The sequence below is a fragment of the Mesocricetus auratus genome, unplaced genomic scaffold (genome assembly GCF_017639785.1).
Source record: "Mesocricetus auratus isolate SY011 unplaced genomic scaffold, BCM_Maur_2.0 Super-Scaffold_100006, whole genome shotgun sequence".
Lineage (NCBI taxonomy): Eukaryota > Metazoa > Chordata > Mammalia > Rodentia > Cricetidae > Mesocricetus > Mesocricetus auratus.
The window spans coordinates 52,703,103-52,728,468 of NW_024429190.1; the positions used below are offsets into that span (position 1 = coordinate 52,703,103).

Below are 25,366 nucleotides of genomic sequence, written 5' to 3' on the forward strand. Positions count from 1 at the left end.
AGGAGGCAAGCCATCAAGGCACAGAAAAGACGTGTGATCAAACAGCACAGGACAGAGGTCCATTCCTCGGTGTCACCTCTAGCACACCCAGGCTCTTATAATCACAATGAAAATAGTTAACTGATAGTAATTACTTGCACATCTCACATCCCAAACGAAGAACACAGTCCAGGACAGGGAGAGTGTTCAGTAAGTAGAGAAGACCCCCGAAGAGAAAAAGGTACAATAAAGTGCTGGGGGAGGGAGTAGGAAGGCAAAGATCGATTAGAATTACAGACCAATGACTAACATTAAAATGTAGAAAGAACTGTTCTTATTATAAACGGAGTTTTAAGGTAGTTATTTTCAACAATCACCTGGAATCATCTTTTATGTTGACATGATTATAGTTTTAAAACAAAAGGCAAATGGATCAGCTTCTGCTTCCAAGGTGAACGTAACTCTTCACAAAAACATATCAGTAATCTTCAGGAGGCATATTTACTTGTTCTGTCTTGTTAGAAAATAGATTGAAGTCAGGTGTGACGAATATCTTTACTTTCATCACTCTCAACACAAAGGCAGGTGGACTTCTGTGAGTTTGAGGGAGCCTCCTTTACATAGTAACTTTTATCCCTCCATCCAGGGATATATGGTGAGACACTCGTCTCAAAAATAAAACAAACAAAAATAGGGGCTGGAGAGATGGCTCAGCAATTGGGAGCATTGGCTACTTTTCCAGAGGTTTTGGGCCCAATTCCCAGCACTAAGATGGCATCTTGTAACTGTCTACAACTCCAGTTCTAAAGGATCTGACACCCTTTTCTGGCCTCTGTGAGCCTAAGCACACACATGGTGCGCATATACACACATAGGCAAAACATCTGTACACATAAAAAAATAGAAGGAGGGGGGAGGAAGAAAGGAAGGCAGGCAGGAAGGAAGGAAGGAAGGAAGGAAGGAAGGAAGGAAGGAAGGAAGGAAGGAAGGAAGGAAGGAAGGAAGGCAGGCAGGCAGGAAGGCAGGAAGGCAGGAAGGCAGGAAGGCAGGAAGGAAGGAAGGAAGGAAGGAAGGAAGGAAGGAAGGAAGGAAGGAAGGAAGGAAGGAAGGAAGGAAGGAAGGAAGAACTGACTAAAAATTAAAAAACAAAACAATTCTACACACAGAGAAAACTAAATAGTTAACGTGGTGCAGGTCGACAGGCGACTGAGGCATGTGCTCAGTCTCTGTATATCATCATGACTTCTCTAGTTATTAAAATATGGAAACACTACAGTAATAATGATAAATGAGGTGTGTGTAAACACATATGGTCCCAATAAAAACTTTCCAGCTATGGCGATTACACAAAAATTATTTAGTAGGCTTTGTGCAAGACGCACTCTTTTTCTTTTACGGAGTTGACATCTAAAGACAGCCCAACTTCACATAAAGCTCTGGATGTGGCAGTCTCAAGCATAAGCAGAAAGAGATTAGTGAAGATAGAACTCACGATCACTAGCTTTTATGTTTTATTGCTGCAGGTGTATAAGAAAAAAATTCCCTTGGAGAAGTAAAGTGCCAAAATAAAAACTCCAAAGTCTTCTTTGGGATAGAGAAAAAAATATGCCTCAGAGCTAATTCATTCTCCTTCAGAAATGTGGCATTTGACAATGAGGGATTTGAAATTAAAACCAGACTCCAAAGCCCTACCTGCTTTCAGTCAGGCCCCTGCTAACAGAAAAATAAAAATAGAAAAACTTGAGTCCATACAGGAAAGTTTCATACTAATTCAGGCTAAAGTATCAGGATGTATAGTCAGAAAACATCATAAAGAGTCTTGGTGAGATTTTAGACCAGAGTTCTTCAGACTTCCCTACTCATTAAAGAATGCATATAATCTCCACTGCTTACTGTTATTTTATATACACTAAGAACAAAACATAAGTGACAGTAATAATGATTTTTACCACTGCAACCACAACCAGCACTACCCACAAGTCCTCATATTTGTCAAACTACCCCCCCACCACACAGCTGGGCACATCTCCTCCAGTCCTGTACTCTATAAGAGTGAGGGCCTCCTATTGACTACAACCCCTTGCCCTTCTGATACCTCTACTTAGAGCTCTTATGTCCCCTCCCTTACTGAATTCAGATCTCCACTCAAAGGTCATTTATTCAGAAATATGTCATCCAAATTCTACCATAAATTACAGTCTGAATATAAAGTGTCCCTCAAAAAGATTATGTATTAAAGGCTTTTCCCCAGATAGTGACATTATTTTGGGAATTTGTGGGAACTTTAGAGATTAGGCATTAGCTGGAGAAAGTACATTATTGAGTATCCTTGGGGACTTTATCTGGGTTATGGCTCTCTCTCCCTCTCCTCCCCTCTCCCCCACCCCCACCTGTCCTTCCTCCGCATCACAAGATGAAGAGCCTTCTCTGTCACATGTTCCTACGCTAAGTGGAGAGAGCCAAATGACTCTGGACTTCGGACTCTGAAATTGAGAACAAGTCTTCCCTCCCTGAAAGTTGCTTTCTCAAGTATTTTGTCAACATGTCAAATGTTTGACTAATGTCATATATATGATGCTTTTCCAACCCTTGTTCCTTGTTATTTCCAGATTTGCCTTCCATCATTACAATCCTCACCAATGGCATCAAGTGCTATAGGGACCAATACAGCAAGGCACCAAACAACGAAGCCTCTAAGCTAATTACCATATGACCTTATGCCTATGACACAATTCATATGTCTAAAAGGCAGGAGCTCTGTGACACTACTATATCCCAACCACATGGGACAATGATTACCAGCCACACAGTGCGTGCTCAATATCATTGACATGAGCTTTTCTGGCTGTCCGTGCGTTAAAATTTTCTAATAACTCATCAAAAACTCAAGGAATAGTCTTATATGGAATGTGGACAGGTTTTGTGTTATTTGGATCATATAAATTCATATGTAAATGTGGTCTTATAGACTTTGTACATTAATAATACCTCACTGACAATAATTTAATATATTAACAGTTTGGAGCCCAAAAGGAAGCCTTCAAATGCATGATGAGGACCCCAAAGATGCCAGTTCTGATTGACTCTGTTACCAAGGAATACGAATAGGAATCACTCTGAGAAAATTCCTGGTTTAAATTACATGCCAGAGTATATGAAATGCCTTATCTGTCCTTCCAGTAAAGAAAAAAAAACCAGTTTCCTGTAAAGGGATTGGTAGGAACTCATTACAATGGTATCAAGGTGCTCATTTCAATGACAGAGAAGTCTAGTGTTATTAACATGCTGGCTAATAAGAAGGTGGGAGGCAGCTGAGAAACGACACAGACAGAAGTTACTGCAATGATCAAATCTCTACTTTAAGCACCTAAAAGCAGCAGCATGTGGTACCTCACCTAAAAGCACACAAAGCAACCTTGATTCCACAAGTGGGAATGGTTTTTCAAGATCAAGCAGCTCTCCTCTGGGTTGCATGAATGAGATAATCAGGACCATTCAGACTGTCCTCAAGAGAACAAGGAAAGAAAACAACATCTTACTTCATTAAAGAAAAAACTATAGATAAAAGTATTTAACAATTGAAGAAAATATACTTCTAGAGGCTGGGGATGTCTCAGTTGGTAAAGCACTTGCAGAGTTCAAATCTCTAGCACACATGTAAAACAAAAAAGCTAAGTACGACATTACACAGAAACAGATGGATTCCTGGGCTTACTGACCAGCTAGCCTAGGTAAATATAATAGCTCCAGTTTCAGTAAGGCACCCTCTCAAAAATGAAGGTGGACACAGACAGACAGACAGACAGACAGACAGACAGACAGACAGACAGACAGACACACAGACACAGACACACACACACACACACACACACACACACACACACACACACACACACACACACACCAGCTGTTGATTGTCGAAGTCCCTGTCTATTGAACCCGGAGCTCAGCAGCTGACTAGGCTGGCTAAGAAAGCTCCAGCAACCTGCCTTCTCTACCCAACCTGTGCTGAAGATACAGAGCTTTTAGTGGGTGCTGGTTACCAACTCAGGACTTCATGCTTGCAAGGCAGAAACTGGACCAATGTACTCATATCCCCAGACTCTCAACACAATTGTTATCAATTAGAAAAATTGCTAATAATCTGGTCACAGCAATGGTACTGCAATCTAGGCGGCAATGTCTCCTCACCTCTAACTCCTCCAAAGGTGGGTCACGACTGGAATCCCATCCAATGACTATTCTCCAGACTTAAGGTTAAGTTTCTGTTGCTATTGCAGTGATTGCTGTCCCCACCCAACTACCGATAAACATTTCAAATCAAGACATTCTATACTAGGAGAGAACAATCAGGGTAAGATTGCAATGCATTTCAGGAGGCAAAGAGGCTGAAAGTAAGAACAGACTGATTTTGCTGGTAGATGGGGATGAGATGAGGAGCAGGAAGGCTGGCGATATTTCCAGGCCTTAGATACTACCATAAATACTATCACACACTGGGGAGGCTCCCAGAAGAGGCATCAGAGGAATAACAAGGAAAACTGCTCAGCAACAGGTGGAAGTGATTGCGTGCACTGCATCCTTTTGTTCCCAATGTGCCCGACATTGCTTTGAAAGAGTCAATTCTAATAGCAGTGAGTTCCCTGGCCATGTTGTTCTCCTATCAGGCTCATTGCTAAAGCAGCTTTTCACAAACGTAACATTTGAAAAGTATGTTCCAACACAGCCATATCATCTGGATTGTGTCATTCTCTTTACTCTTTCTGTGTCTTTCACACAGAAACTGCTGACACAATTTGTAATTGTATTCTAAAACATCGAGAGAAGCAACAATGACTGAGGTTAAGAATAAAAATCTCAGTGTTGGGACAACAAATTGTATTTAAATCACCAAGACAATATTCAGCACCTGCCAAGAAACATGTATGTGCTCTGATGTTCTTCGAGGCTTTACTTGAAGAAATTCTTTTTAAATGACTGAAAACAGACTATTAAGAGTGCTTGCCAAAAAGTTTGTCATTTTTACAAATGGGACCGTAGATGTCTATGATAAATCTGAGAAACATTGAGTGACAAACATTTGCTAATAATATCTTGGATTTACTGTTTTATTTGAAGTGTATATTTAGCTTAATAACAGATCATGATAACTTTTCTAATGGCACTTCTAGGGGCAGTGAGAAAAAAAAAGACTTGAAACTTCAACACCACTTAAATTCATTAAAGCTAAAAGAGCTATTCCAAGCAGCATTTCCCTTTTAGTATTGATTCCAAATGACTTTCCCAGCGCAAGTAAGAACTAGTTCTGGTTACCATATTTAATCATGATTTCAGAGATATGTCAAGACATCAAAGAGATGTCATCGAAAGTAATGTACTGGGAGAAAACTGGGCTCAATAGTTTAAAGCCCTAATTTGTACTGTGTCTTGTATAGTTACCGTGAGCTCGGAAGAGGAATACAGCTTCAGTGATATGCATTTAGTTTGGGGCCCAATAGTTGCAGGCAAGGGCAGTACTGAATTTTGTAGAATGTATCTATGCTGTTCCTCAAAGGGAGTTTTGGGTCCCACCCCCCAAAAGAACACGGACTGGTCACCAGATGTGAAGCCCATGTGGCACAAGCACACGATTGCTCTGGGACAAAAAGAATGGAGCTAATAAGAGCAGCAGGCAGGAGTAACGCTGAGATGACTAACAAATGCTTGGTGCTGCTGACTTTCTTGGGAAGAAATACATAAATCACTATTTAAAACTAGAAATATGACTTGGTCAGTTGCTTTCTACAAATCTTTCATTTTGAAAATTTTACTTTGAAAAGAAATTTACCCATATGTAGTTCATTACTTGGTCTGAATTAAAACAAAGTTCATGTCAACACTGAAAGAAAGGAAACTGACTTAGGAACAAGAAGAGACTGCTTTAGCTGGGACAATAAAGCAGCTCACCTTAGCTCTTAACTCTGTTACAGCAAATTAGTCACCAAAGCCTGTCTGTGCACTCTGTGTCTGGGTCGTCTCTTGAATGTCATCCTTCCTCCCCAAGTGTCACCCCTTTCTCCACAAATGTGTACCCAATATCCCAATAAAAGATCCCCATGATATGCCCTACATTATTGGATATGTAGTTCCCATCCTCACCAATCCCTTATTCTTCGCTCAAAACATCATGTAAATGTCAGTTGCCCATGGAAAGCCATTTGGATAACCTAGTCAAAATTATGTCTTTATGGGCTAGATGGCCCAGTGGTTAAGAGTGCTTGATGTAACCGGGAATTGGTGGCACACGCCTTTAACCCCAGCACTTGGGAGGCAGAGACAGGCAGATCTTTGTGAGTTCGAGACCAGCCTGGTCTACAAGAGCTAGTTCCAGGACAGCCTCCAAAGCCACAGAGAAATCCTGTCTCGGAAAAAAAAAAGAGAGAGAGAGAGTGCTTGATGCTCTTCCAGAGCATCTAAATTCAGTTCCTAGCATCCATATCAGGTGACTCATAGCTGCCTTTACCTCCAGCTGTAGAGTATCTGTAACTCCAGATCCAGGGAATATAACACCCTCTTCTGGCCTCCATAGGTACATGCACACATGTAGCATACATGCACACAGACACAGACATAAAAATAAATATTTGTCTTTGGGTAAGTGTATGTGTATGCTCATGCCTGTGTATTTAGGGGCAGGAGGGTGGCCAGTAAGCCCCATAGATACTGTCTCTAGTGCCCAGCACTGGGATCACAAGACTACCCCCTCCATGTCTGGCATTTTTATGTGGGTTCTGAGGATCAAACTCAGATCCTCTTGCTCACAGCAAGCACTTCACCAGCTAAGATATCTCTTCAGTCCCCAAATTATGTATTTTAAAATGAACTGTTGCAAATAAAACCACCAATACATTTCTTAATTCTATAGATCAAACCCAGGGTTTTGCATATGCTAGTTAAGTGCCCTACCCTTAAGCTGCTTCACTAGCCCTGAATTCACCAACATATTCATATTCTAATATAATTCTGCTGACAGCTCACATATCTGGGACTCTATGATGAATACCACATTACTCCTTAAGCAAATTTCATTTATGATTATGCACCTAAAATATAACTACACTTAACTGAAAAAAAATAGACTTGGGGAGAGAGCTTTGTTGTGGACAAAGATACGTTATATTTGTTAATGATGTGGATTATTATTTTAAGTGTGTAAAGGTGTTACATTTGTTTATGCTGACATTTGGTTAACAATGTAAGGATGTGTGTTTAATTATGTAAAGATGTGTTGCATTTGTTTCACCCTGCCTGCCTAAGGCACCTGATTGGTCTAATAAAGAGTTGAACAACCAATAGCTAGGCAGACAAAGAAAAGGCAGGGCTGGTGAGCAGAGAGAATAAGTAGGAGAAATCTAGGAATGAGAGAGAAAAGAGAAAAAGAGGACAGAGGAGAATGAGGGAGATGCTCAGGGCCAGAAGCCAGGCAGCTACCAGCCAGACATGGAGACAGAAAAGTAGAACATAGAGAGAGAAAATGTAAAAAGCCCCAAGGGAAAACATAGATGAAGAGAAAGAGAAACACATTAATTTAAAGAAAAAAAAGTTAGCCAGAAATGAGCCTAAGCTAGACCGAGCATTCATATCTAATAAGTCTCCATATCATGATTTTGGGAGCTGGTTGGTGGCTTAAAAGAAAAGACCTGGTACAGGGCTCAGCAGTTAAAGTGCTCAGGATGCAAGCAGGAGTTTGGATCTCTAGAACTCATGGGAATACTGCGCAAGTGGAGCAGCTCACCTGTAATTCCAATCTTTTGAGGATAGGAAAAATAGAAAACAGGAGAAATCTACATGGATGTCCAATCTGACAGGCTGGTCTCAGATCCAATGTTAAGCTAACCTCCAACACTGTCAGAATCGGTAAGGCAGAATGTTCTAGATATTCGGCCTGTTGAAATATAAGCTCCCATCAGAAAACATGCCTTCAGGATACAAATAACATGTAAACATCAATACCTTTCCTATATCAATAGCAGATACACTGAAAAAGATATCAGGGGAACAACCTCATCACAGTAGACATGCAGGAACGAATACATGTATGTACACACACACACACACACACACACACACACACCATGTGAAAGGAAACAAAAGACCTCCACAACAAAAAGTTTTAAGACATCAAAGAAAGAAAATGAGGGAGACACTAGAAGATAGACTTTCTGTGCTAATTGGTTGAAGGAATGAGTAATGTGACAATGGTCATCCTACCAAAAACAATGTACGTATGGTGCACTGCAGTCCAAATAAAAATTCCAGGTCCATTTTTCACAGACAGAGAAAAAAAGCCTCAAATTTTATGTGGTGATTAAAAAAAAGCAACATTGTTTCTATTTCTTCTACATTTATTCCAGTTCAGGAAGTTAACATTTTTCCTATTTGGGGTTTTCATTGTTCATTTTCCTCTTAAGGTATGCTCAGTACTTTTTATAGATAATTAATGAAAATAACTCTTCAAAAACCTAAAATAAATGCTTAAATCTAAAAAAAAAAAAAGGCAACAACCAAGGATAGCTAATACAATTTTCAGTATAAAGAATGCTGTGGGCTGCCGGGAACCAGGGTTTGATACCCAGCAACCACATAGTGGCTCACAATCATCTGTAACTCTAATCCAGGAGATCTGACAGCCTCTTCTAGCCTCTATGGGAACATTGCATACAGGCAAAATACTCACCCACACACATGAGATCCAATTAAACTTTTATAAAAAGCATGATGGCATAGTGGTGCATGCAGCAAAGAAGAAAAGAAGGACAACAACAGAAGACATGAGGAATCACCCTACCTTATCTCAAAATGTACCACAGAGCCATAGTTTTATAAACAGCATGGTACTGGCACAAATACAAACACACAGTTAGACATAATAGAGGACCCAGATGATCGTCCAAAAAATACAGCCTCCTATTGTTTGACAAAGATACCACAAATATACACTAAAGAAAAGACAGCACCTTCAAAAAAAGGTGCTAGAAAACCTTGATTCTAACATGCAGAAAAATGAAAGTAGACTCTTACCACTTTTCATGTACACAACTCAACTGCAAATGGATCAAAGAACTAGAGGAAAAAGTAGGAGTATGCCTCAACTTAAAAGCACAAGTATGGGCTTTTGAATATGATTCCCACAACACAAGAAGTAAAACCAACAATTCAATGAAATTCAAAGTATTTGCACAGCAAAGGAAACAGTCAATAGGATGAAGAGCTAGCCCATAAAACAGGACAGAATCTTTACCAGCTGTCCATTAGATAGGAGATTAGGATCTAGAATACACAAAGAACATATAAACCTATACATCAAGAAAACAAACAAACCAATTAAAAATGGGCTATGAGACCAAAAGAAAAGTTTTCAAGACAAAAAGTGAAAATAGCCAGAAAATACTTTAGACATGTTCAGGTTACTTAGATATTAGGAAAATGCAGATTAAAACTACTTTAGACTGCATCTACTGCAGTCAGAATGGCCAAGATCAGGAATACAAACGATGACAAATGGTGGGAAGGATGTGGGGAAAGGTGAACCCTTATACATAGTTTCTGAGAGTGTAAACTACCTCAGCCACTTTGGAAATCAATCTAGAGGTTCTTAAAAAGTAGAAGCAGAACGACTATATGATCCAGCTATTTCACTCCTGGGCATACACCCAAACACACTGTCTTAGTCAGTTTTCTATTGATGTGAAGAGACCCCCATGACCGTGGCAACTCTTATAAAGAAAACATTTAATTGGGTGACTTATAGTTCAGAGGTTCAGTTCATTATCACCTTGGTAGCACATGGTGGTGTGCAGGTAGACATGGTACTGGAGACATAGCTGGGAGTTCTGCATCTTGTTCAGGCAACAGGAAGTGGTCTGTTTCCCTGGGCATGTCAAAGCCCACCTCCACAGTGACACACTTCTTCCAACAAGGCCATACCTTCTAATACTGACATTCCCTTTGGTGGCAATTTTCTTTCAAGCCACCACACACTTTATATCTTACTACAGAGATACATGCACATCCATGTTCACTGTGGCTCAGGTCATAATAGCTAGGAAAACAACCAAGATATTCATTAACTGATAAATATGTGGTACAAATACATATACACAATGGAATGAAAAATGAAATTTTCAGGTGAATGAATGGAACTGAACAAAATTATGCTGAGTGAAGTCACCCAGGCCCAGAAAAACAAATGACACATGTTCTTTCATACATGGGTACATTTAACCTGAACTACAGATAGAACCTGAAATGAGCCACTAGGGGTAGAGACTGTAAGGGGATAGGAATAACAAAATGCAGGTGAGTCAAACTAGAGAGAGGGAAGAAAGGGGATAGAAAGTTCAAGCACAGATGAGGTGCAGAAAGGGGAAACGAGGTACTGGTCAAAGTGTGCCCAATATAAATTCTGCATGAAAAGGCTACATGCAAGTCTATGATCCTCCAAACCAAGAAAACTATAAGAGGGAAAAGTAGCACACAGGTGATATGAAAGGACACAGGGTTATACATGACGTTAAAAGTTGAAGTGAGGACACGGCAATTGGGAAGGTGAGTTAGCCAAAGCTAGTTGTTAAGGTATAGGGGTGTGTGTGTGTGTGTGTGTGTGTGTGTGTGTGTGTGTGTGTGTGCATGTGTCTGTGTCTGTGTGTGTGTACTATGAGTTATAGAGTAGTTCTATATCTACTTTTTGAAAAAGGGGAGTTGTGCAGAAGTTCCTTGAATGGGCAAACAATGCTGCTCTCAGAAGGAATAAATTATTAAATGAAAATCTCAGTACTAAGTACAGGATATCTCCCTACAAGGCCCCAGAGACTGTCAAAACAACAAAGCTATTGTCATTGCTCTTGGTTGTCCACCATAATTGGATGATAAGACGCTATAGCTAAAGACACAACTTACTTTGGATGCAGATCCCAGAAGTCAATTTCAAACTGACCAGCAGCCTTTCTCCTTACTGGATAGTTTACATAATACTAGTATGTGTCATGCAGACTGCTGGAAGAGAAAAGATGTATGGCCTTATGTGCCCATTGTCACAATAGTGGCACAGCAGTTGTGGAGTAACCAACTGCTTTCTGATTAGATATGAAGCTGTTCCACAGAATCAATTTGTCTGGTACTCTAAACTGCTGTTTTTCATTAAATTTAGTTGCTGCCCCTTAAGCAACTGCTGTCCTAATCCTCAACTGCAACCAGTAGCAGTTGGTGCACTGGTGCAGCCAGGTAACAACTCTATTCCCTCAGGAACAGGTTCCAAAGCTACAGAGATAACCCTGTCTAGAAAAAAAATACATGACTCTCAAAGAAAGATGGGGTAAGGGCAACTCACAGCAATTAGAGAATGATAACATGGATGATGTGATCAATATAGTGCATAAATACATAGAACTTTCAAAGGATAAATAACATTTAAAGGATGAAACCATGCCTGTAAATTATATCTAAAATGTTCTATAAATGGATATAAGCAAGACATTTTCTCCAAGGGAAGACAATGGCAAAAGAAGCTCCATCACACAGTGTTATTTACTTTCATTCTTAGACATTCAGATGTTAGGGCTAAGAGTGCGGCCCAGTGGTAAAGTCCTTGTCTAGTATGAATTGGATTCATAACACTCCTAAAACCTTATAGATGTATAACAATGAAAAAGAAAATAATCTTATCTATCTCTGGTGTAGCCAGCATGGCACTAGGAGCAAAGACTAAGGACAAAAGGGTCAGTGTAGTGAGACACACATAATTATTTCCTCTTCTGGTCAAGCAAACTAAGATGGCTATACGGCTCTTCTTTTTCACTAAATGAAGACCCACCTACAACTACTGGCATAAAGACTATATTTCCAACATTTTTGGTAGACCCATAACACACTAAGAAACAAAATTGTCAGTCTTATATTAACTTTGCCTGATTACTAACTCTGGCTTCCAGCTGAAATAACACATGATATCATCACTTTAGAGACAAGCCCAGTTTAAGAGCAATAGTTTACATGACCTACATTCTGAGTCCCTTTTTAATCATGAGCTTGGCACAGATTCACCCACTCCTAACCAGGCAATACCTTCAAGCTCAACCAAAGAACAAGAGGTTTATGGACATTGTTTCTTATTTAGATTTTTTCTCTCTCCCCTCCCTCTTCCCTCATTATTCAAAATTATAATGCCTTAATGAGTTGATATGCTGGCAAAGAAGAGCATTGAAATAAAATATTCTGTAAAAACAGGTGAATTTCAGATAGTTAATATCCTGATGGTCAAATGTGTTACGACGTCTCATGAGGTCCAATCAAAGGCTTGCTAAGGAATAAAACCTAAAGTAAAAGTGTAAGTGAGGGAGGTTAAGAGATGTCTCCATGGGTAAGGTGCTTGCTATACAATCACAAGGACTTGATTCAGATCCCAGAGCCTGTGTAAAGCCAGAAGTGGTGGCACAGTTCTGTAACCTGGGCCTGAAAGACGGAGGTAGGTAGATCCAACAGGCTCTCTAAACAGCCAGCCTAGCCAAAATGGTGAGTTCCAGGTTCAGTGTGACAGAGTTCCCAAAAGTAAGGTGGAGGTTTATAGAGGAAAACACTCAAAGTTGATGCCTGGCCTTCACATCACACACACACACACACACACCATACATCAAGTATCAAAGGAAACTTAGTCAGAAATGTTGGAGGTTACTGATCCTAATATTAACAGAGAAAATTACTAACTTGTATAAAATAATCATTTTAGTAACAGGTTACATAGACCATCATATTCTGACAACTTCCTCTCCTCATACCTGAGAAGGAGCATAGAAGGAGGCAAGGAAAAGGGAGCAACAGTCATTCTGATACTTACCCAGTACAAATGCTCCAGGAATACATAGTTAAGAAGGGTTTTACCATCAGACAGACTGGCTTGCAACCTAGCTCCCATATGCACTGGCAGTGAGATCATGGTCAGTCATAACGTAATTCACTCTTCAGCACACAATTAGTTCATGTCAGTTCATTAAATTCATTTAAAAATGAGTTGACTGGAAACTAGGACTTGTTTTTATTACTGAGGACTATTAGCCTAGACACAGAGCTAGCCTGTGAAATCCTGTTCAGGCCTGTGTCCCTACAGATACTACCACAGTGCTGCTAACACTGACGTATAATGCCTGCTACAGAGTGAGGAGTATAAAGTAAAGAAGTCACATGGGCTTCCTGTTTCACAGATTTCCTGTCTGCAAACTGCATTTACTCAACAGATGGTTATTACATGGAATGAAACAATTCTTTTGGGAGCAGCTTTTTAGGTTGGTTTTTCCTTCTATGATTTGGAAGCGTCACATCTCTTGGCAAAGAGCTACAAGTCAAGGGCTTCTCTGGAGAAATGAGAAAGTGATGGAAAAAAGACATTTTTTTTTCAGAAAAATAATATCTCAAACATTTCTCTGGAGTTCCAAGTTGAAAAGTAAAATCTACAGTGATATGTTACAATATGAGTAATTTTCAAATAATTCTATTAAAGTTAATTAAATTTCACTATTTCTCTATTGGAAGATTTAAAGCCCAAAGTATTTTTTTATTCTTTTTTTTTTTATTTAGATAAGAAACAAGGTTGCTTCACAAGTCAGTTCCAGGTCCCTCTCCCTTTCCCTCCCCTCCTCCCGTGCCCTCCCCCCACCCCCACCCCCGTTATCCCCTCGTTCCCCCAGGGAGGGTGAGGCCCTCCATGGGGGTGTCCATAGTCTGTCATTTCATATAGGGCAGGGCCTAGACCCTTCCCCAAGAGTTCAGGGTGAGAGTGCACCTCACATTGTTCTATGGGAGTCCAAAGTCCGTGTGTATACTTGGGATGGGTACTGATCTGCTGCCCAAGGCTCAATAGATTACCTAGGCCTCCTCACTGACACCCAGATTCAGGGGGTCTTGATCAGTCCCATGCTGGATTCCCAGGCTGATGCCTGGGATTCAAGAGTTAACCTTTGTCTGGTCAGCTGTTTCTGGGGGTTAAACCAGCCCAGTCTTAATCCCTTTGATCATCAGTCCTCCCTCTCTGATACTGGCTTTCTTGGGTTCAGCTCAGTACTTAACATTTTTTAATTAGTCGACTTTAAAGTTTATTAATTCTCCTACTTATAAGCAAGACAGTGCCTCCCATCAAACCAAGTGTTCTAAACTGGAAGGAAACATAAAAGGTCAAAGGTTATGATAATCATCCAGAGCATCATTATATGAGCACCTGAGGATCCCATATGTTAAGCTACCTAGATCTCTCTAATTCCTAACAGTATTCATCAGGACCTTGAAAACTTCTTAAATACCATCAGTCTGAATAAGTAAATTTCATGTAGCATGAAGGCCCATGTATACACTGTATGAATACACAGTTAAGGACCAGACTTGGTGGCAGAAGGCTAAAGCTAGAAGCCCCGTGCAGTTGGTACTATGGTAGTAGGAACTTAGGCAACCAATACAGGCACAGGGCAAGACAGCAGCTGAATACAGACAGCTGGCCCCATGGAAGAGAGGAGAAGAAGCAGCCAGCCATCCTCATCTTGGAGAGGATCACGAAGCACTGCTGTTCCCAGAGGAAAAGGTGGGGCTAAATCCAGTGGGTCACCCAAATTTATCACTGAGGTGAAATATCACTGTCTCTAGGAGATCACGTGGGGATGGGGGGGTGCATGTTCACTGTTTATCTCTGGGATTATTTTCTTTCTTTTTTAAAAGCATTTTACTTATGTACTATTTTTACGTGTATGGGTGTTCTGTCTGCATGTATGTCTGCACACCACATGCATGCAAAGCCTGTGTGGGTCAGAAGAGAGCATCAAATCCCCTAAGACTGGAGATACAGACAGTTGTGAGCCGCCATGTGGGCACTGGGCTAGAACCTGGGTCCCCTGAAAGGGTAGCTACATGTTCTTACCTGCTGAGCCATCTCTCCAGCCACGAGATTATTTTTCAGTGTCTTTTTGTAAAAAGCATACTCTTAACTGTCCTGAGAAAAAAAATCCTATAGGAATCCCACCCTCTCTGCAACAGCACCAGGCCTGAGTTAAGGGATCATTGTTTTCTACTTTGCTCAGTCTTTATTCAAATATTATCATCTCAGTTTGCAAATGGCAACAGTGCTATGGTACTAATCACTCCACTGTCATGGCCACTGGCCAAAGAGAAACAGACGGATGGACTGTCTTCCCAGAAAAACTCAATCTTAATTATTATAAATGGCTGAAAACAAGGATAATAAAACAGGACCTCCCAAGGTGATAGCCAATCAGGAACAGTGCGATGATGACCATTATATTTCCCAGACAAGACTTGTGGTTTGAAAGCAAATACAAGCATCAGGAAATTCAGATGGTAAAGCCACCAATGTTATAGGCCTAGCAGACATACTACTATTTAGCTTACTAAATGTAATTTTTTTGAAAAAGGTAATCTAAAATTTAATAGATTAAAAAAACAAATCTTAATGTTAAAAACTACTTTAGCAACTTTAAAACGCATATGCTTATTTTTCTTTGATTGCAAAGACAGATAAAATTTAAACTACAGCAGTATTATACCTGTATAAACTTGAATTGATTTATAATTCATTTAGTTCTTCATTTGAAACCTATTTTCCAAGTTACATGGTTTCATATAAAGCAACAGCAAAAGAAGGATAATACGTATACATGTACATATTTCTATCTACAAAGTGTGTGCTATAGGAAGCATAAACACAGCTGCTCCATCTACTCCATAGCTTGCTAGCATTTTATAACCACCGTAAATTATATTACACCCAATAAAAGCTTTTTCCGGTGACAATTAGCATAAAAACATCAGCTATATACTGCAGATTTAAAGAAAGTACTGCTGAGTATTATCAAATAGTAACTTTTAAAATACAAATTTTTCTAAGTGGCACTCAGTTGTCTTTAATAAATTTTAATTTAGAAAACAAAGTGTAAGGGAGAATATGCTAAAGGCATTACTTGCATAAAATTAAATTGACATTTTGAACGTTTTGCTCATCTGAAATAACAAATGACAATGATTGCTACTTGTTGAGCACTTGCTATATACCCAGCACTGAGCTTAGTGATGTGTGCCAATAATCTCATTCAGTCCTAAAACAACATGAAGAAGATACTATATTTGTATTTCAGTGTTACTTTCTTATCTAAACTTTCTGGTTATACTATAAAAATGGAAAATTCCACATCCTTAATGCTAAGCTAAATAAATCTAGATTTTGCTTTAAGAGACTAACTCTACAGTCCTAGTGTGCTGCTGCTGCACAGCATAGTTGCTCTAAATAATAGCAGCAGCAGCAGAGGAGGACCACACATGTCAAAGAATCTGTCAAAGGACCTGCCAAGTTTTTATCATGAAAAATAATGTCAGAGCTACATTTAATCTGAGCTGAACACTATACAATGTACACATGTCAAACATCATGTTATTCTGTGCATATGAACAATTTTTGGCTAATATACATCAGTTAAACCTAAATTTAACACATGAAAAAAAATCAGTGTGGGTACTGGAGAAGTGGCTCAGCAGGTAAGAGCACTGGCTGCTCCTTCACATGACCAGGGTTCGATTCGCAGCACCAACAAACCATGTATAACATCAGCTCCAGGGGACAGACACCCTCTTCTCGATTCCATGGGCACATATATGAAGGGAAAAAAAAAACCCACACATAGAAAATAAAATAATAAAGTAATTTTGCCAGGCGTTGGTGGTGCACACCTTTAATTCCAGCACCCAGGAGGCAGAGGCAGGCGAATCTCTATGAGTTCAAGACCAGCCTGGTTTACTGAGTGAGTCCAGGACAGGGTCCAAAACAATACAGAGAAACCCTGTCTCGAAAAAACAAATAATAATAATAATAATAATAATAATAATAATAAAGTAATTTTTATAAAATCAATGTCCCAGTTGTAAATTGAAAAAAAAATTAAAATAATACAATTTGATAAGAAAAGGAAGCTGCTTTGTGATCACATCCATGATTAGCATCACAAGTCTCTGTGTGTCCGGCTGTCTGTTTGTAAACAGAATTATTTGACAATTACCATACATAAGCTCAATATATAAAACCCTGCTGTGGACCCCGTAGATAAGGAGAGAAAGAGTTATGAAGACCTTTATTCCAATTTTTTTAAATGTAATTACTGCTGGCAAATATGAGATTTTTCCCCCAGAGAGTTTGTTACTTAATTAAAAGCCTGATTCAGTAGATTTGTATTCCAGAGCCTGAGATGACATCTTCGCAGCAGACTCCAATTTCAGTAAGTAGGGAGAGTGAGTGCCATGTGCCCCTTTTCCAAGATGGGAGTCTTTCTGCTCCTTGGGGTTTTCTATTCTGTGACTTAGGCTATAAAGTCAACACTGAGGTTGCAGGGACGGAGGCCTGCTAGGCAGTGGTGGAAAAATGTCTTCAAAGAAGTAAACAACTCTTAGCTCCAGCTGAGACTTCTCAAACCTTTGGGGAAAGTAAATGTTGCCCTTGTGCTCAAGATAAACTCAAATGCTCCACTTTCTAACCAAAGTCTGTAAAAAGACACTGAACATATATTATGACTTGTTACACTAATGGATGTGTGTGTGTATGCTACATAAAATACGAATGTTCATAAACAAAAAGCAAGTACAATGGCTAGTTTACAGATCTGCCCAGGCTAAAACCCTGAGCACGTATCACCAGCCAGAGCAATATACAACTAGAATCAAAGTAGAGCTTTGATAAGTTCAACGTTTTATTCTTCTCTGTCTGTTTGTTCATTTTCCAATTGAAGAAGCACACTGATGTCACCTCAGTATCTAACACCCTAATACGCAATGAAGGACTCAAATAGTTCATTATGAATGGGATGACGTAAAACAGATATTTTCTAAAGCTTCCTCGGGAGCCTGTAGAGAGTTGACAGATGATTATTATCATGAGGAGAAAACCTCTACTAAATCTTATTTTGAGATACTTCAATTCATTTTGAAGCCTGAGACTAATCTTAGCAGACGTGACTGGTGTGTAAGAAATCAACTGGGCACAGGGGTTAGGCCTAGCATGGAGTTGGGTGAAGGGACATCTATAAGGAGGACTGAAACAGGAACATCCCAGTGCTGGGTATTGGACCCCGAGCAAGGTGAGGAAGGTGTTGGTGTGCATAAACATGGTGGTGAAGAGGACATCTAGTATTGAGAAGGAGGTTCTGAGGAAGAAAGGGAGGCAGATGCAGCCACTTGGGTTACAAGCATCAAAAGGTATCTTGCCAGATATTGGGGGCCACAACATCCATGAACAGAGTATTAGAGCACTTCTATCAAGGCCATATGTCCTAAACCTATCCAACAACATGATCTAGTAATCACTAAGCATCACTCATCTGGTCCACAGTCCATCTTCTTCTTCCATACACACCGCCAACGTGCCATTGGCTATGCCATGAAAGCAGGCCACTTTTCTAGCTGGAATAAATACAAACTAGAAATTTGGAGAAGAGTGTTCCACATAGATGCTTTAAAATAAACTTGTGACATACCAACCAGGGCCCAAGTATGCCAACACCTGACCCTCTGTAGAACATTCTCATTCAAACCACAGCTGCACAGGTCAACAATATGATTGCTCAGATAATAGTAGATACCAAACTGTTTTCCTGGAAGTCAAAACTTCAATTAGTAAAATATTAACAAGTTCGTTTAGCAACATACCTGTAGAAGGAGCCTTTCAAAAGCCAGGAAGTTATCCCACTTTGCAGTCTGTGGGTGCTTCAGGGTTTGAACTGTGGCCATCCCAAGCTGTAGGAGCCCACAGTGATTTGTAAGAGCTCTGAGGTTGTTCTTGAACAGCTGAATATAGGACATGAGCTGCCCTGGTGTGACTCTCCCTAGAGAAACATAACAATTTATTAGTGCAATCCCTTCATTTTTACTAAATAATGACAAGCAAGCTGTAAACAAACACTGTTTTATATGTGCACAGAACTCCAGAGCAGATAAATCTTTCCTAAACTATTATTATACTTCCAGCAACACAAGGACAACAGCAAAGCTCTGATCTTACTTGCTGCTTTCGCAAGAAAGAAAGAATTAAGTCAACTGGCTACAGCTATATTTCTAGCAGAACTCATTTATAATTTCCTAACATCCTGAGGAGAGTTTTCAAATAAAGACACAAATGTTTGTTCATCTCAACATAGAGTATCTATGAATGATATATGACACAAGTATCCAAAAGGCAAATGGGAATCTTTTTAATTGTGTGAGTGTATATAAAGCATGTTACAATCGTGGCTAAAACCTTTATCAGTGGTATCAGGGATTTCGTAACTGTTTCCATGAGGTTCAAGACTGCCTGTTTCATGGCACAAAAGTGTATGGCCAATGAGGGTAAATTGCTAGTGAATGTCCTCACGTGCACACAGTGAACCAATACACGACTTCAGAGTCCTCTGATGGATTCATCTCCTACCCCCCAATTTGTTACATTCCATAGCTGATATCATCAATGTTTTACACAAGGCTTCTTCCTAAACACCAAATTCTCCCCATCAGACAAAAAGAAGGCACTGAGACAAACCTAACTGTAAGTCAATAGATCATTCCTGTACACCACACCAGCACGTGGGTGTGACAGGCTCTATGTGTTATGTGACTCTATTTTAGAGAGGCTGCAGGAAATGAGAATCAGCAAAGAATTTGCCAGATGATCTGTTTAGATTTTGACTGTAATAACTCTATGTTCTAGTTTTGCCTCACCTACTCTAGGCAAGTGGTCTATTACTCACGCCTATCATACCTCCAGCATATGAGCATTTTAAAGATAGAGTGCCTTCAGTTAGAAGACAGTTTTTACTGTTAGCATTGTTTAGACTTCCAATTAGCTACCATATCTAGGTAATGCCTCCTTCCCACATAAGGCATGTGACCTAAAGAAACAAAATATGTCTTAACAAGAAAGGCCAGCCAAACCCCACAACATGATCTAGTAATCACTAAGCATCACTTCTCTGGTCCACAGTCCATCTTCTTTTTCCATACACACCGCCAACGTGCCATTGGCTATGCCATGAAAGCAGGCCACTTTTCTAGCTGGAATAAATACAAACTAGAAATTTGGAGAAGAGTGTTCCACATAGATGCTTTAAAATAAACTTGTGGCATATTTGTAATTTAACTACAACCTAATAAAAAAAAGAAAAAGTAAATCAACCAGTTAACTAACAAAAAATGCTTCCATGATCATGCTTCGGTGATCCCACATGATGACTCCATCAGTGAGCTGTGATATAGGTAGGATTTCCCCCATTTCTCTACAGTGTATCTGTAAACTGTTTTTAACTATAGTGCTTTGTGTGTTTTAAAGAATTGCATTTACAAAATGAAAATGCTGTAAATATTGTGTATTTCATGTGTTTGTAATAAAAGTTACAAGTAATTAGATAGAAGTAGTTTTTGTTTGGTTTGGTTTAGTTTTTCGAGACAGGGTTTCTCTTTATCTTTGGAGTTTGTCCTGGAACTAGCTCTATAGACTAGGCTGGTCTCAAACTCACAGAGATTCACCTGCCTCTGCCTCCCGAGTGCTGGTATTAAAGGCGTGCACCACCACCAACCAGCTCAGAAGTGGTTTTATACTAATGTTATTATGTCAAGTAAAGTCATCCAACACCACCCCGCCCTCCCCAAAATATGCTACCATGGGAATAAGCAAGGAATAAGAACCAGGCATTGATGAGGTAATAGAATATTCAGCCATACTTCACTTTATGAAAGAGAAGGATAACCTGTCAGGCAGATTTTACATGGTGATTTCAAAATGTCAACCCAGAGGCTTTGCAAGACAATTTTAAGGACCATAAAAAAGATTACTTTATATCATGACCACAATAATATACTGCAACTTTTTGACAAGTGACACATTGATGCTGGACAAGTGACTTTTAAGCCTTTAAACTACTAATTCAGTACATTAAGGCAAACTTGTTAAAACACAATTATCTCTCAAGTGGGGGAGAGGACAGAGTAAATGGACAGTGCTGAATAGCACAAGCTACAGACAGAGCTTAGTGCTAATGCAACTGTGCCCATCATCAGCTCTGCCTCTCGGCTCTGCTGGCCATGCCTATCCTGGCTTGCACCCTCTTCAATGATCACCATCTTCAGTGTGTTTGCCTTGCTCCAGAGCTACACAACCCCTCCACCTCTCTACCACTTCCCAAGGAGTCACCTACAACACGTTATATCAAGGGCTTATATCAAGTCCTGTATTTGCTGTAATATTAATGTGGAGAAATTAAATGTCTTAGTCAGGCATTGGTGGCACACACCTTTAATCCCAGCACTTGGGAGGCAGAGGCAGGTGAATCTCTGTGAGTTTGAGGCCAGCCTAGTCTACAGACCAAGTTCCAGGACAGCCTCCAAAACAATACAGAGAAACCCTGTCTCGAAAAACCAAAAAAACAAGAAAGAAGTTAAATGTCTTTCTAACTGTACCAGTATTCTATTAACATTTTTATTTTGTTAATGCTCTGATTACAAGGGGTGTGTGTTTGTGTGTGTGTGTGTGTGTGTGTGTGTGTAATAGGCTGTTCCTGAAGGTAAATTCTCCTTTCATAATGAGCCCTGATACCAAAGTGATTTTTCAAAACACAAGGTTTGTTTTCAATAATGCAGATAAAAAACATATAGACCATGGAGGCAACTCTGCTAAATTTAGTTATTCATACCAGACAGCACTATTAGAACAAACAAAATCTTGACTTAATAGCCAACATGAAGAGCCAAAATGTTACATATTGGCAGTAGATAATGTAGAAAGGGGACTTATTGGGAAAGGGGATTCAACTGGGAGATAAGAGAGGATAATGGGGGAAATATGAAAGATTAATACAATCTTAAAAAGGAATAGCTGAGCAATGTTGTAAATAATGTACAAAAGGCTGAATGTCTTCCCTGAATATGTGGGTTTCTCAGGAGAATCCCAGGAATGAAGCAAAGCAACAGAAAGAGATTGTGACATAGTCTACAAAAAGAAAAAAGTACTCACTATCCCTACCTGTGGCTTATCATAACTTGCATTACATGCTTAAGCTGTATAATCTGTTGTCACCTATGAATGGTATCACACTGTTCAAGTCTTAAAAATATATGAAGTCCTTTTTTCTTCTTTTTACTTCTCAGTCCCCTGCCTTTCAAATCATCTGTCCCTTTGTTTTAGCCTGGTCATAATTTATTGGTAGTTATATTTCATTTCACATGCATAGTTTTAGTATTACATGCTTTTTCAATAGGTTATGTCTAAATTCTCAAAAGAAGTCAACACTGTTTACAACAATATAAACTATATAATTGTTCATACCCAAGCTCAGTTATGTACTGTAGTTATATTAGCTTAGTCACAAGTTACATTAAAGGTAGGTGGATGGAAGATGATACACTAATGCTCTACTTAATGTATGTGAGCATCTGAATTTCCCATAAGCTTGTACTAGTATCTATTTTTTTAATGTTCTCTTGAATCTGAAACAAAGTGATGTCTGTTTCATGTAGAACGGACAGATGTTTATTTTTCGTCAGGAAATTTGACTTTATTACTACCACTGATTTGTACAACGGGTAAAGCTCTGTCTTTCAACAGCCACAGAAATTGAGGAGTAATAGTAACTGCCTGCTTCCCACCTCAACTGAGGTCAAAGGATAAAGAAATATGGTTAAGGTGCAGGTGGAAAGATTTAAGCCACACATGAGAAAAACATTTCCTGGTCATGATGAGTATTAGCCACAGAAACAAATTATTAAAAGGAGAGACAGAGAGAGTGAAGACCACATAAATCTTCCTCCACAGGGATGTGAAGGGCAGTATAAACAGCCATCTGTACAGTGAAGCTTGGACAAAGTACAGCTGTGGACTGATGTCCACTTTATAACACCATAAATACTCAAGAGGGTTTGAGGAAAATGCCTTAATAGTATGTGTTCTTGTTACACACATTATTTAGGCACTGTGGTCATAGTATATATAGTCAGAGTGGAAGAAGAAACTAATGTGAGAATAGTATTTAATTCTATGAGGCAGATCAATTCAATGGGTCCAAAGAAAACTGCCAGAGGGTCTTCTATGAGGCTGGTCTGGAATAAAGTACAGCCATTACAGAATCATAGGTCTCAAAGAGAAAACAAACAGCTCTCACTAAAGTTACACAAAAGGATGAAATATAAAACCACCAGGAACAGTTATGGCTTGCCTTTCTATGAACCCTGCCTTCCCAGGGCTAACACTGCCTCAGCAATTACAAACTCAGTGGATAGCAAGAAGGAAACTCCTCTGTTCTCCAGGGACATAATATCAGGTGCCAGAGGACCTGTTCCTTGGTGAGTACACTCTGATGCAAAGAACTTGTGCTCTTAAAACAACCTCTGAATAAAGACACTCCTACTCTAGGAGCCAGGAGCCTTGTTGCCATTTCATGCTCTTAGGTTTGTTTGTTTTCTAACTCTGGCCAAACTCTCCTATTCAGAATCCCTTTGTATAAGCAAGATGGCTAACTACAGGTGCCTAACACTCACACCACCTTCCATCTCCAGACAAAGGAGCTCTCCAATAGACAACTCCATTTAGAAGAGGGAAAGTGAGGGAAGGAGAGCTCTGAAGTGTGCCACATCAAAAACTCAGGATGGCCACGCAGAACAAAGGAAACTACTAGTCTTTCTGTCCCATTAAAAAAGGAAAAAAAGGAGTGTTTGATGGTGGTTGGGCACACCTTTAATCCCAGCAATCCTGAGGCAGAGGCAAAAGGATCTTTGTGAATTTGAGGTCAGCCTGGTCTACAGAGTGAGTTCCAGAACAGCCAGGGCTACACAGAAAAATCCTGTCTCAAAAATCAGAAGGAAGGAAGGAAGGAAGGAAGGAAGGAAGGAAGGAAGGAAGGAAGGAAGGAAGGAAGGAAGGAAGGAAACAGTTTAAAGTGCCTAATGATTTAACAGACAACCTGCATTAAGTTCCCAGTGCCCACATTAGGTGGGTCACAACTCCCTGTAGCTACAGGTCCAGAAGATACTGGCCTCTCCCAGGACATGGACACAGACACGGACACACACACAAATAATAAAAAATGAAATAAATCCTAAAACCAAAATCCGCAGGAGGGACTTCTCCCTGAAATGGAGTATATAGGACTGCAGTGGCCAGCATCACTGCATCAATCACTTCTATAGAATCAGGCAGGCACAGGTCCTGACCTCAGCCTAGGGAGAGCCCTTGAGCTGACTACAGTGAACTTACCTTGTGACACCAGAAAAAGAACTCACAGTGTGTCCTGACACACACCACTGCACAGTGCAGCAGGTTGCTACCTACAACTGTGTGTGCTGTGCTGAAACAAGGAATAGTTCCAGAGTGCATCCCCACTAAAGGACCTGATAGAGATCAGTAGCCACAGCATCCCTTCATCTCCCAGGGTCTGCCATTCTGTACTACACTGGCTCAACAAGCTATTGCAGCTCATTACCCTGTGGCAACAAACCTCCTAAGAGGTACTCCACAGCCCCCATTCTTTGTCTCCCAGCTACCTGGAGCCTAAGCCCAACTGTGAAACCCTGCCCCTGGCACCTAAACAAATACAAACCGAGAGCCCTGGGAACCCCCTCAGTTCCAGTCCAGCAAAGCAGATGTGACCCAGCCACGAGCTGGTCCTCTTGATAGATTCATCCATTTTGTTTAATCGTTTTTTTTTTCATTGCGCAACTATTTTCTGCTCCCCTTTGCCCCCCCCCATTTTATTGGTATTTCCATCCCCTTCCTAGCTTTTTGTATCCACTCTGTATTTACTATAGCATTTGGATTTTATCTTATGGCTTGTTTTATTATTTTTTTACATAAAACTTGCATCTTTTTTATTCCCTTTCTCACATTTATCTAATTTGGAGGGGGGTAAAATATATTTTAGATTTATTTTATTTCATGTATATATTTTGCCTGCATGCATGCATGTGTACCATGTGTATGCTGATTCCTGCAGAGGTGAGTAGAGGCATCAGACCCCCTGGAACTGGAGAAACAGACCTGCGGGTGCTGGGAATCAACAGTAAGTGCTCTGATTGATGAACACCTCTCCTGTCCCTTCTGATTTCACTTTCAAACTTTCCCAGGACATCGTGCTACCTGGACAGTCATCCTAAGTTCCTCTGTAACGTTTGGGAATCCAACTTCATCCACAGTGTGTCTGGAAAACTTCTCAGCAAAGCAGGAAATTTCAAACTGTCCAACTGCATTGGCAATCTGTCAGTCATTTTCAGTGTCCTGCAGAAAGTCTGGCAGACTCTTCTGTGAAGTACGAACCCTATAGGACTGTTTGAATTCAGCAGTCACTTTCCTATGGGT

At 40.0% G+C, this 25,366-nt stretch overlaps 1 protein-coding gene across 3 annotated transcripts in view; it reads right to left on the reverse strand.

The window, feature by feature from the left end:
- Scfd2 (sec1 family domain containing 2) overlaps window positions 1-25,366 on the reverse strand; it is a 341,734-nt gene that overhangs the window by 245,009 nt on the left and 71,359 nt on the right. For all 3 annotated transcript variants that reach the window (XM_040747205.1, XM_005080782.4, XM_021233387.2), the window contains exon 4: window positions 18,700-18,875. In XM_040747205.1, the coding sequence (XP_040603139.1) occupies window positions 18,700-18,875 (176 nt within the window). The remainder of the gene's footprint in view (window positions 1-18,699; window positions 18,876-25,366) is intronic.